Genomic DNA, 13,941 nt, shown 5'->3' with positions numbered 1-13,941 from the left:
ATATCAAAAAAATGACCAACTTCTTTAGAAATAAGTTAGGCGAAGGGGGCTTTGGTGGTGTCTACAAGGGAAAGTTACAAGATGGTTCTCTTGTGGCAGTGAAGGTTTTGAAAGAATCAAGAGGTAATGGAGAGGAGTTCATTAACGAGGTTGCAAGCATTAGTAGGACATCTCATGTCAACATTGTCACTCTTTTGGGCTTTTGCTTTGAGGGTTCTAAACGAGCTCTTATCTATGAGTTTATGCCTAATGGATCACTCGAGAAGTTCATATACAAAGAAAATCCCTCCAAGGCTAGTTGTCGATTAGAATGGGAGACTACATATAAGATTGCACTTGGCATTGCTCATGGACTAGATTACTTACATAAAGGTTGCAACACACGAATCTTGCATTTTGACATAAAACCTCACAACATTCTTTTGGATGAGAATTTCTGTCCAAAAATTTCTGATTTTGGCCTTGCAAAAATATGCGCTAAAGAAGAGAGTATCATATCCATGTTAGGTGCAAGAGGAACCGTAGGATATGTGGCACCAGAACTTATTTTTAGAAATATTGGGAGGGTATCTCACAAGTCAGATGTTTATAGCTATGGAATGATGGTTTTAGAAATGGTTGGGGGGAGAAAGAATATTGATATCGGGGTTGATCATACTAGTGAATTATATTTTCCACATTGGATTTACAAGCGTCTAGAACTAGATGAAGAACTGGGATTGGAGGGCCTTATGAAGGAAGAGGACAAAGAAACTGTAAAGAAGCTGATAATAGTGAGTTTGTGGTGTATACAGACTGAACCTTTAAACCGACCACCAATGAACAGAGTTGTGGATATGTTGAAAGGAAGCCTCGATTCCTTACATATCCCACCCAAGCCGTTCTTGTCTTCCCCGCCAAGGTCACCCACACATCAATCAACTACAATGGAGTCATCGATCATGGATCATTCTTAAATGTACTAAAATGCATCTTTTCTTGAAAGTGAAATCTTAGTGCTAGATAATAACTGAGAATCTTCATGAATTATCTCAATTATTAGCTTGTTAATACACCTTACTATTAAAGACAACTAAATTTGATTGCCTAAACTATATATGTCATAGCATTCCTCTTGAATTTATAGTGAATATTGAAGCTTAGCTTAACTACAAGAACTCATTACAAAGTGGCAAAAAATTACAAGCAAAGTGTAAGGTTTGTATTACAAGTTCCTCGGGACAGCGCCAACCCTGCTGAGAAGGGGTAATATCTCAGAAAAACTATATATGATAGTTATGAGATAATAAAACATTAGTTTTCTGAATTAAAACTCTTAGGCAATTGCCGCTGGAAGTGCACCCCTTTCCTTCAACAAAACGATATTTTTATGGTGTATAAGCAGAGACAACACCTCTTTCAAACCTCTATCGAATTGCACGTTTATTTCTACTCAATAAAAACTAGCTCATGTCGTATCCAACTGTGGAGTTTACTTACTAAGTCTTTAGACTTATGCGGTTATTACATCTTGTTGGAAACCTCTTCTTGGAAGAGAGGAGTGGTGAGGTTGCCACTACGGAATTGTTTAAGATAGAGATCTTCATATTGTTACCATGTTTGATCAGCTTATTATTTCTATTAGTTGCTCCGTGTCTAAATTTCGAAGATAATATATGCTTCCTTTATGGTTATTAGAATACTCAAATTTATTTCACATTCCTATGCATTAACTTTAATGATACTTAGAGGGGCGGTTTTCTAGTTAGCTATATTGGGGTAATTGACAGTAACCCTACCAGACTGGTCAATGCCAGATTTGGGGGCGTGACATGATGACGCACTTGGCATCAAAGCTCAGAGCGATCATGATCATTCATTTTTGAATGGTCATGATTGTTTGATCTAGTGGTTTGATTTGAACCATATGATTTTTTAAGGTAAATCATATAGTAGGATTTACTGGACCGTTAATAAAGTCAATTGTGAGACCAAATTAAGTTTAATCTAATAGTTAAGTTTAAGTAATCGTTACTAACAATTACGATCTAACGGTTATAACTGAATCATCCTCGATAGTATTTTACTCTAATGGTTAGAATTAAGTATTTGTGGAAATGTGATGATCAAATATAATGAAAATTAAAACAAGATTTGTTAATGTTAGTTAGTAGTTTATGACTATTAGATTAACGTTATACGACTATTGGATTTACAGTTTATTATTGTTAATTTCAAAATTAAGTGACGTTAGTGAACATACATAAATAACTGTTATCTTTAACACTACTAAATTACAAATAGTTCAATACAGTCTAGTTTTTCAACACAGAAAATTCTCTCTTCTTCTGTTTTCTCTCAAACACCTTCTGTATTTTAAATTTGAGTCTCTATCTCTTGATATAATAACAAATCTGAAGGCGTTCGGGTTTAGTTTAGTTTGTGAAAAATGCAACTAAACAATAGATGATTTATGGGCTCCATTGTATCTTGGAAAAATATTTGTTGTAACCCTTATGAGGAAAACAACATTGTAACACACTTTATGAGCATTTCAATTTCTGTTTTATCTTTACTATTTTTAACACATTGTATTCTCATTAACTTGAATGATGTTTACAGTAGAAAGCTCTCTCTGTTTATGAAAAAACTATGTTAGGTGGGAGAATATAAAATATGGTATGAAATCTCTAAGATTTGATTACAATCAACCCTAAATGGAGAATATTTTAGTATCAATGTAATATGAAAAATATATAGATTTTAACCACCATCAAGGGACAATGTAGGTTGTAATTGTTAGAATATTAAGAGTAATAGTTTAAGTTTATACTCTATCTTTATAATTCATCTCTTTTATTCAAGAGAAGTTTGGGCTATACGTGAAGAAATAGTTAAAATATTAATTAAATAATTAATTTTACTATTTCTTATCGATTAGCCTGGTGGGACTGTATTTTGGGAGAGGAAAAGGGAGAAAGACCATCTCTTTTCTCCACTTTTTTGAAAGAAATACTTTTATTTGTGCCTTTTTTTTTTTTTTTTGGTAATTATTTTTTTCCCATAAATTACAACGCATTGTCATTTTACCCCCAATAACTGACAACTTTACTGCCCGTCCCTATTAAACTACTATTTTGTGCCCAAAAGTCCATTCCGTCAGTCAAAGGCGTTAACTCAGACGGTCAATCTGTCACGTGCTTCTCAGATGCCATCTTGAAATTTTTTATCCCATTTTTGCCCATAGTAGGGTTGTCAGTTCATGGGAACAAAGTGACAATACTTTATAATTGATAGGGGAAAAGGTAATTATCCCCCCCTTTTTTTTTTATGTATAATTTTTTCTTAGCTTCCTTTTTGGATCCATTTTCTTCACTTAAAATCTCATACGCTCCTCCTACCCAAACCTCCATCTCGAGAAGGATTGGATATATATATATACATTTTTTGGAAACTCAAAATTCATCAAAGGATCAATTTTAGCCTTGGGGAAGACCAAAACTCTCTGTCCTCTCCAAAAACTTATGAACATCTCTTTCTAACTTGCCATTTTTTTTGTTTTTTGTTTTTTTGTTTTTTTGTTTTTTGTTTTTTGTTTTGTTTTGTTTTGTTTTTTTTTTTTTTTTTGTGTGTTATTTGGAAGTTATCCCCCTTGGTCTTTGGACACTTTGAGTTTTGAAGATCTTTCTATAATTGATTGGATTAAATTTATAATTAGACCTTATTTTTCACTCAACATAGAGGCCAATTGCAAACACCACTTCCAACTTTTTGCCTCCCTTAATCTTGACCAAAATTTGGCAGACTAAAAACTCAGTCATCCATAACAACTCCTCCCCCAATGTTCTGCTTCTCTCAAAACAATTCCCCCTAAATCAAATTAAGTAAACTTTGATGCAAGCATTAGGAATTCTCTCTCAACCTTAGCAGCAATAGCTACTTCCTCTGATGGGTTCATGCTCTTCACTGAAGCCACTTTGGGTCTTGCTTGTGACGCACTTTAATGATGGTGAAGCACTTGCAGCTCTTTTTGATGCAAAGTTAGCCCTTCAACATAACTATCAACAATTTATCCTTGAAGGTGACTAAAACATTTAAGCGTTTTCTCTTCATATGGGACTTTCTCAAGAGTTTTTTTTCTTTCAAAGTAAAAGATTTATAAAGCAAATAGTTTCTCAAGAGATTGGTTTTTTGTGCAAATCGACGGCAAATTTGCTTGCATGATCGAGTTAAGAGTGCTCTCATGTTTTCGTTTTTCAACTCCTCTGGGCAGGCCTGGACTCGACTAGTAAAATGGGTAGGATTAGAATAATATGGGTCGAAGGGGAAAGGATGACAGGCTTGAAAGGGATTTGGGCCGCGTGGATAAATGGTAGAGCAAAGAAAAAGCTCCATTTTAATATCATTTAAATAAGACTAAAACATGAAAATCCGGGAGTGGTCTCACTCTAGGCATGTGAAGGTAAATAATTGTCGCTTTTTTAAAAAAATAAAAAATAAATAAAAATTATATGGTGATTGAAATAAAAAATAAACTGCTAATAACCGTTAAAATTGTTAACGGTTTAACCGAAAATAATGACAGCTAAATAATTAGATAACTAATTTCACAAAAAAAAAAAAAATAATAATAATAATTAGATAACTACTTAAGCTAGTTGCCGTTACTGTTAATTTATACGGATTGACAAAAGCAATTAATAATTAAGTATTCAATAACCGATTTTATAATATATTATATATATTAAAAATAATAATAATTAAATTGTGCCGTGACCATTGGGCATTGACCCTTGCCATTTTAATAAAAATGTTAAATCATTATTTATTAATCTTTTGAGATAAATGGTAATTTAATATGGTATTAAAGTCAAAAGTTTTGGTTCAAACCTTAACTCTGTCAAATTCACCCACTATTTTAATTAAATATTCTACATAAAAATCATTTGTTTCTATTTTATTTTTATTTTAATATTATTTTCTTTTTTTCATAAGTAAAGGTTCCGAGTTCAAACATTGACTCAATCATTCATCTCTATTTAATTAAAATATTTTAGGTGTTTGACCTCTCATATTACAAAAAAAGTTTATGCCTACACGGGTTCGGCCTCAACTATTAGCAAACAACCTTTTTCACATTTCTCTTAAAAAAAAAAATTAAATCACATAAATTACTTTTTATTAACATTAAAATAAAAAATTCGAAAGGGGCCAAAATTCCTGGATTGGACTCTAGTGTGTTTTTCGTAACCTCACCTTCGGCCATTTTATTGCGAACTTTCTAGTGGGGGGCTTACGGTCCAAGTCAATGTCACCTTTCTCAGTCAAAGTTAAAACTAATGGTCCACATGACAAAACCCGCCCATCTCTGATCTCTCACACCATTCAACATATATTATACAATATTGCCTCCAAACCCATCTCTCATCACTTGATCTTCTAAACAATGGATTTCAATCTCTCTCTTTCTTCCATCATCATCATCCCATTCCTAGGATCTTCTTTTTTAATTGATCGTATTCAGGATAGATAAAAGACGATACATAGGCGTAGCTTGTTTCCCAAACCAACTGTCAGGTTAATGTTGAAATCTACAACTTCAAACTTGGCTCCAAACTCATCTATAAACGCCAACCCAAAGTTCAATTGATTGGGGTCGTGTTCTCACTATCTTCAATTGATTGACATGGTTGACTTGGTTGCACGTCAACACCATAACTCGTCACCAGTTAAAACCGAAGATCGCTAGGAATTTTCACTCCTCTATAAGTTGATTGGGATTTTGTTGAAGCCAACCCTTTTGCAAGAAAATGTCCAATAGTTTTTAATATTTTTTTAGGAGAAATTATTCTTTCCCCCATGAACTATCACGCGATGATAATTTTTCCTATCAACTACCAACTTTATATTATGACCCTATTAAATTATCCTTTCGTTACCAGAACTCCATTCTGTCAGTCAAGGCACTGGTCATGACACTGTTCACATGTGATTGTTCACGATACTGTTCACGACTGTTCATAGGTACTGTTCATGCACATGATGGGTTAACCGTCCGACTTAACGACCTTGACTGACGGAATGAGAGTTTTGATAATGAAATGGTAATTTGATGGAGTTGTAATGTAAAATTGGTAGTTGATGAAAGTATATAGTAATTGAGTGGTAGTTCATGGAGAAAAGATAATTTTTCTTATTTTTTATGACACGAAATTATCGCTCAAAAGTGGAAAATTACAGCTAGTAAATACTTGTTCAATAAAAGTATGTTCAATGAAACAAATTCTATAACTCTTAATTATCCTTTTCAGTTCCCAATTGAGAAGAGAAAACAAAGAAATCTGCGAATGTATTATCGGATAAAAAAAATTAATAAACTGAGATGGTGATTGATACGTTTGTGACTTAGGAGCAGTAGGCCAATAAGAAGGGTTTCCCCAGTAGTCTTTTAATTCAATGAGGAACTTTTGTTTTAGTGTTCCACGTAAAGGCAATTCTAAATTCTATAAAGAGATAGAATCCTAGGTAGTGTCCTAGCGAGTCTTAGTCGGTGCTAAGGAGTCACTACAAAAATGTTGCATTTTAATGACTTACCAGTAGTAACATTTTTAGGCTAAGAAAAGGTCACTAATGGTGTGGTAACGTGTCAATAGCGACGTGGATGACATGTAAAAAAAACTTGTAGTCTATACTGAAAATTAGTGAAGTGTAGATTTGATCACATGTCACTAATTGGCGACGTGTGAAATTACACACGTCACCCTCCTAAAGGCGACATGCCAATCTTGGCACGTCACCAATTAGTGACATATTTTAAATTGGCACGTCACATTTCTTTGTGACGTGTAATTTTGAAAATTATTTTTCCTCCCCATATTTATTTTTGAAATTTTTCGGGGCATTTTACCCAAATTTTGGTGTTGCACTACCTAATATATGAGTTACACATCTACTACAACTACACTAACTATCCATCTATCCATCAACTACAACTATCTATTAACCATTTACATCTAGAGTAATTCTAGAAGGCTTACTTATGTCCCACTAAAAACTAATGGTCCACATGACAAAACCCGCCCATCTCTGATCTCTCACACCATTCAACATATATTATACAATATTGCCTCCAAACCCATCTCTCATCACTTGATCTTCTAAACAATGGATTTCAATCTCTCTCTTTCTTCCATCATCATCATCCCATTCCTAGGATCTTCTTTTTTAATTGATCGTATTCAGGATAGATAAAAGACGATACATAGGCGTAGCTTGTTTCCCAAACCAACTGTCAGGTTAATGTTGAAATCTACAACTTCAAACTTGGCTCCAAACTCATCTATAAACGCCAACCCAAACTTCAATTGATTGGGGTGGTGTTCTCACTATCTTCAATTGATTGACATGGTTGACTTGGTAGCACGTCAGCACCATAACTCTTCAACAGTCAAAACCGAAGAATTCGTTAGGAATTTTCACTCCTCTAGAAGTTGATTGGGATTTTGTTGAAGCCAATCCTTTTGCAAGAAAATGTCCAATAGTTTTTAATAATTTTTTAGGAGAAATTATTCTTTCTCCCATGAACTATCACGCGATGATCATTTTTCCTATCAACTACCAACTTTACATTATGACCCTATTAAATTACTCTTTCGTTACCAGAACTCCATTCTGTCAGTCAAGGCTATTAAGTTGGACGGTCAACCGTATTGTTCATGACACTATTCACAGGTACAATTCACGACATTGTTCACAGGTACTGTTCATGCACGTGATGGGTTGATCGTCCGACTTAACGACCTTGACTGACGAAATGGGGGTTTTGATAATGAAATGGTAATTTGATGGAGTTGTAATGTAAAATTGGTAGTTGATGAAAATATATAGTAATTGAGTGATAGTTCATGGAGAAAAGATAATTTTTCCTATTTTTTATGAAACGAAATTTCGCTCAAAAGTGGAAAATTACAGCTAGTAAATATTTGTTCAATAAAGGTATGTTTAATGAAACAAATTCTATAAGTCTTAATTATCCTTTTCAGTTCCCAATTGGGAAGAGAAAACAAAGAAATGTGCGAATGTATTATCGGATAAAAAAAATTAATAAACTGAGATGGTGATTGATACGTTTGTGACTTAGGAGCAGTAGGCCAATAAGAAGGGTTTCCCCAGTAGTCTTTTAATTCAATAAGGAACTTTTGTTTTAGTGTTCCACGTAAAGGCAATTCTAAATTCTATAAAGAGTTAGAATCCTAGTTAGTGTCCTAGCGAGTCTTAGTCGGTGATAAGGAGTCACTACAAAAATGTTGCATTTTAATGACTTACCAGTAGTAACATTTTTAGGTTAAGAAAAGGTCACTAATGGTGTGGTGACGTGTCAATAGCGACGTGGGTGACATGTAAAAAAAACTTGTAGTCTATACCGGAAATTAGTGAAGTGTGGATTTGATCACATGTCACTAATTGGTGACGTGTGAAATTACACACGTCACCCTCCTAAAGGCGACATACCAATCTTGGCACGTCACTAATTAGTGACATATTTTAAATTGGCAAGTCACATTTCTTCGTGATGTGTAATTTTGACACGTCATTAAGTTGTGTAATTTCGAAAAAAAAAATTTCCTCCTAATATTTATTTTTGAAATTTTCGGGGCATTTTACCCAAATTTTGGTGTTGCACTACCTAATATATGAGTTACACATCTACTACAACTACACTAACTATCCATCTATCCATCAATTACAACTATCCATTAACCATTTACATCTAGAGTAATTCTAGAAAGCCTATTTATGTCCTACTAAGAATATTTGGCTATTAAAATTACCATTTGATTAAAATTCAATAATGATCAATCACAAGTCCAATAGTAATTTTAATAGCCACATCATTCTTAGTAGGATACAAGTAAGCTTTCTAGAATTACTCTTTACGAATAATCCATCTACCCATCAACTATAACAAATAATCCATTACAACAACTATCCATTATCACAAATATTCCATTATCACAAATAAATCCAACTATACATCAACAATATCATTATATATGACACTTAAAAAAATTAGGGTTAATAACTTTTTTGGTACCTAAGTTTTCATTTTTTTATTTTTTTCCCCTTAAGTTTTAAAACGGGACAAATCTAGTACCCAACCTATGAGAAAAGACAAAATCAATACTTCCGTTAGTTCCGTTAGTCCCAATTAACAGAATTTCCATGTGTCACTCCCAAAATATGCCATGTGTCCTAAAAAAAATTTAATAAAAATAATAATAATAAAAACTAAACCTAAAAAAAAATAAAAAAAATAAAAAACACACGAGCTGCCTTCTTCATCTTTGTTCCTCTCTCTTTCCTCTTCCCTCTTCCCTTTCCCCCTCACCGACGGGAGACGGCCGGCCACCGGATACCGTGAACGCAACCGGAAAACCCATCACCCAACCGGCCAAACCCACCCCCACTGGATTGACATAGGATGGAAAACACCGGTGGGTCACCTCTTTCTCTCTCATCCACGCTGGTAACCCAGGCGGGTCTTAGCTGATTGAAGTTGAGGCTTGATTTTGGGTTATTTTTGTTTGATTTTCTGGGTTGGGTTTTGTCCAATTTTTTTTTTTTTTTTGTGGTGTTTTGGCCGGTTGGTCGATTGTTCTGTTTTGGTTGTGGTGGATTTGCCTTGTTTTGGGTTTGTAAGGGGTTGATTTTGCTCTGTTTCTTAGTGTTTTGGGTGCTTTGTTGATTTTCTGCGTATTCTTGGCCGAATGGGTATCGAAGATTGAGTTGGTTGTTGATTAAACTTTGGCTTTGATTTTATGTTCTCTGCCATGGCTGAATTCTGGGTAGTTCTCGGTAGGTGGCTGAATTGAGATTTGAGAGTATGTTGGGTTTTCTTGGAAAATTGACTTATGGTGGTTAAAGATTTGTGGGTTGTTTGGTTGGTTGGTTTTGTACTTGTTTGGATGAGAATGAAAATGATTCTGCGCACTTTTGATTCTTCAAAAGCTTCTACGAAAATGATTCTGCAAACCCAGATGGCCGAGTTGGAATGCTAGTTTGGGTATTGTCTGCACTAGCAAGGAATGAGGAAGAAGATTCATCCAAACTTACGGTTTGGGTATTGTCTGCACTTGCGGTAAGGGCAGATCAAGATCAATACCATACATGTCCTCAGCATCTGGTTCCTCTCAAACTTACCTAAAGGAAGAGAGAGAGAGAGCTGGGAGAGGGACAGAGACAGTGAGGCGAGAGAGAGAGAGGCGGAGAAGCAGAAAATGACCCACGTATGGCCACGGTGGCGCCGTCCGGCTGGTTCACGCCGGAGCACGCCCACTGTCCGGCTAGTTTATTTTATTATTATTTAATTTTTTTAATTTTTAGGACACGTGACATATTATGAGAGTGACACGTGAAAATTTCATTAATTGGGACTAACGGAACTAACAGAGGTATTGATTTTGTCTTTTCCTATAGGTTGAGTACTAGATTTGTCCCGTTTTATAACTTAGGGAGAAAAAAAAAAAAAAAGAGTAAAAACTGAGATACCAAAAAAGTTATTAACCCAAAAAATTAAACAATTCATGTTCATAAATAAAATAGCCTAGCCTAGCATATATTATATATGACACTTAAAAAAATTAAACAATTCATGTTCATAAATAAAATAGCCCAGCCTAGCATTATATATGATACTTCAAATAATTAAACAATTCATGTTCATAAATAAAATAGCCTAGCCTAGCACTATATATGACACTTAAAAGAATTAAACAATTCACGTTAATAAATAAAATTGCCTAGCCTTGCATTATATATGATACTTAAAAAAATTAAAAAATTCATGTTCATAAATAAAATAGCCTAGCCTAGCATATATTATATATGACACTTAAAAAAATTGAACAATTCATGTTCATCAATAAAATAGTCTAACCTAGCATTATATATGATACTTATACAATTCATGTACATAACAATCCACCCGGACAACAAAATTAAACTAAAAATTAAATTTGAAACAAATATATAATACTTAAAAAAAAATAATTAATTAATAAACTTAATCATATATATATATATATATATGATTAAGATGCTGACGATGCTAAAGGAATCTCCTTAACCAAATAGCTTCCTGAACCGCTGCAAAACAAGTTACATAGTTGGCCTCCATGGTCGATAATGCTATACAGGATTGTTTCTTGCTATTCCAAGTGATGGCACCATTACTAAGCAAGAAAGCGTATCCAGATGTCAATTTTCGCTCATCTAGTTCACTACCCCAATTGGCGTCACTATATCCAATACGACGCAAATTCGAACCCTGATAGCAAAGTACATAATCTGCAGTTCCTTTGAGGTATCTTAATATCCTTTTGACTGCTTGCCAATGGATTTGTTTGGGGTTAGATTGGAATCTACTGACCAAGCCAACTGCATAGCATATGTCTTGCCAAGTAGACATCATAGCATACATCAAGCTACCTATGGCGTTAGCATAAGGAACACGGGTCATCTTTTCTATCTCATCTTGAGTCTTAGGACACATCTCTAGGCACAAGTTCTCACCTTTAGCAATAGGATTGTCAATGGGTTTACAATCAAACATCTGAAAGCGTTCAAGAACCTTCTTTATATAGGTTTGTTGCGACAAACCTAGAAGTTTCTTTGATCGATCCCTAAAGATCTTGATTCCCGGAATGTAGTCTGCCTCACCCATGTCCTTCATCTCAAAGTTGGAGGAAAACCACCCTTTGTTGGCGACTATCATATCCTTATCATTTCCGGCCAACAATATATCATCAATATACAATGACAAAATGATGAAACTCCCCTTGAAACGTTTGACATAAACACACTGATCTTCTTCAATCATCATGAACCCATTCAGAAGATAGCTCGATGGAATCTAAGATTGTAGTGACCAAAATAATTAACTAAGCTTAGATAGATTAGTTAGAGGGTTAAGATGGACTTTGGGTCACTAGGAAAAGTTAGAAGGGCATTTTGGGAATTTTAAACTTTCGGAACGGACGTACGCTAGACGAACGCTCTTGTCTGTAGTAGAGGACGTACGCTCCTATTGACGTACGCGGCGGGACTACCGAACGTAATCTGACAATAGTACGACGTACTCTGCAAATAGTACATGGACGTACACCCCAATAGTACGGGACGTACACTACTTTTGGAATGCCCATTGGATAATACCTAAATCGTATGCTACAGCCTTTGGACTGCTGTGTAAACAGTACCGGGTGTATGCCCCTATAGTACCGGACATCCGCTACTTTTCAGTGAAGTTGGTAGCGCCCTCTACTATAAATACCCCTTACCCCCTTCAATTTTACAAGCCCTATTCATTGCCTAACTCGCCCCCAGGCTCTGCAAAAACTCCTCCTTGTGAGTGTGTTTTGTGAGAGGTTTGTGAGTTCAGAGCTATCGGAGAGGAGGTTCTCAAAGTTTCGCTTCAAGGAGGTAATACCCTTAAGCCTAGCTCGTTTTTACGTCATTATGTTGCTAAAATGTTGTCTTAAGTCACTAGTTTTAGTTCTAGCTAGGTTGCGTCTTACATCTTGATAATGTTAGCATTTGACTTGGTTTAACATGATTTCGTATGCATGGAGGTTTCATTTTGAGTTAGGAGACCCTAGATAGCCTTTTGGTAACCTTAGAAATTAGTTCGGGAGAATAGGAGGACGGTTGAACCAAATGAGGTTCTACTTGAAACTTTCTGAGCGGACGTACGGCCTCGAGCCCGGACATATGGTCAGAAGCGTTCTAGGGAAACGCCACTTTGGCCAGTCATTCATCAGTTCCTGTTTTCACGTTCTAGGTTCGTTTGATTTGGACTTAGAACTAATGATAGGTCTTTTTTTCAGTATTCGAGGTTATGGAGCCTTAATGAAATTTTACAGAAGAGCCTTACAAGTTGGGTGAGTTTAACTTTATGGTCAAATGTGTGTGTGTGTGGGCTTTGGATCCAATGGTTTCGTGACCAAGATGCAGCCATTCCCAATGGATGGTCATTATAGGACAGACATCATTAGCAGTGTGGGTCACCCGAGGTCGGACTCGGTCATGTCGCTAGTGTTATGTACGGTAGCCGTGCAATATCCGAGGTAACGGTGTTGTACTACAGGTCTTTCGGGACAGCGTCAACCCTGTTGAGAAGGGGCAATATCTCGGGTAGACCATACGGTTGAACTATTACTGTTACTCATGATTATACGCCTATATTATATATACATATATCACATCAATGATAAAATGTCATAATGTTGCATGCGCTTTATAAATAACTGGATCCACAAACTAATAGCGGGTACCTCATGTACATTTATACTTACTAAGTCGTCGGACTTACCCTTGTATTATTTCCCTTTTTTTAACTCCATATGTACAATTATGCTGTTATAGATAGCTTAGTAGAAGATGGATAACGTGAAGCATCTAGTTATCTTGGAAGATTCGACCCGGGAGATGCTTGAGGACTTATTGCAAGCTTAGGCAAGCGTTCATGGTAACTAGTACTTTGATTTATGTTGTAGACTTAGAGCTTTTATGCATGCTTGCACATTTAAGTATAGCATGAATCCTTTGTAACAATGATGTGTATAGTATGATTTCCGCTACTTGAAAGTCTTTGGTAGATGCTTTGGTTGTAATGATTGATGTTTATAAAACTTTAATATTTTTCACTGCTTAATATCCTTTGTCTTTTTGAGGAGTAGAGGTCCCTAAGTCTTGTTCGGAGTGGAATAAGGTTGGGAGACGAACCATGGAGTTAATTACCAGTGAATTAATTTTCAGGGTGTTACAAAGATACCACTGTCTAGATGATTGCTTCAAGCCATAGATGGACCGTTTGAGCTTGCATACTTTGCGCTCTTGTCCATCGGCCACAAAACTAATTGGTTGATCCATATAGATCTCCTCATCTTGTTCTCCATTGAGAAA

The 13,941-nt window shown here is 35.4% G+C and overlaps 1 protein-coding gene across 1 annotated transcript in view; it reads left to right on the top strand.

Annotated features, from left to right (window-relative positions):
• LOC132185309 (LEAF RUST 10 DISEASE-RESISTANCE LOCUS RECEPTOR-LIKE PROTEIN KINASE-like 2.1) overlaps window positions 1-1,008 on the top strand; it is a 1,959-nt gene extending 951 nt beyond the window's left edge. The window contains exon 2 of the mRNA XM_059599101.1: window positions 7-1,008. Within this exon, the coding sequence (XP_059455084.1) occupies window positions 7-956 (950 nt within the window). The 3' untranslated portion in view covers window positions 957-1,008. The remainder of the gene's footprint in view (window positions 1-6) is intronic.
• Window positions 1,009-13,941: the final 12,933 nt, after the last annotated feature.

This window comes from Corylus avellana, chromosome ca6 (genome assembly GCF_901000735.1).
Source record: "Corylus avellana chromosome ca6, CavTom2PMs-1.0".
Taxonomy (NCBI): Eukaryota; Viridiplantae; Streptophyta; class Magnoliopsida; order Fagales; family Betulaceae; genus Corylus; species Corylus avellana.
The sequence above is the reverse complement of the archived record's forward strand: the minus strand, read 5'-3'. Positions and strand labels throughout refer to the sequence as shown.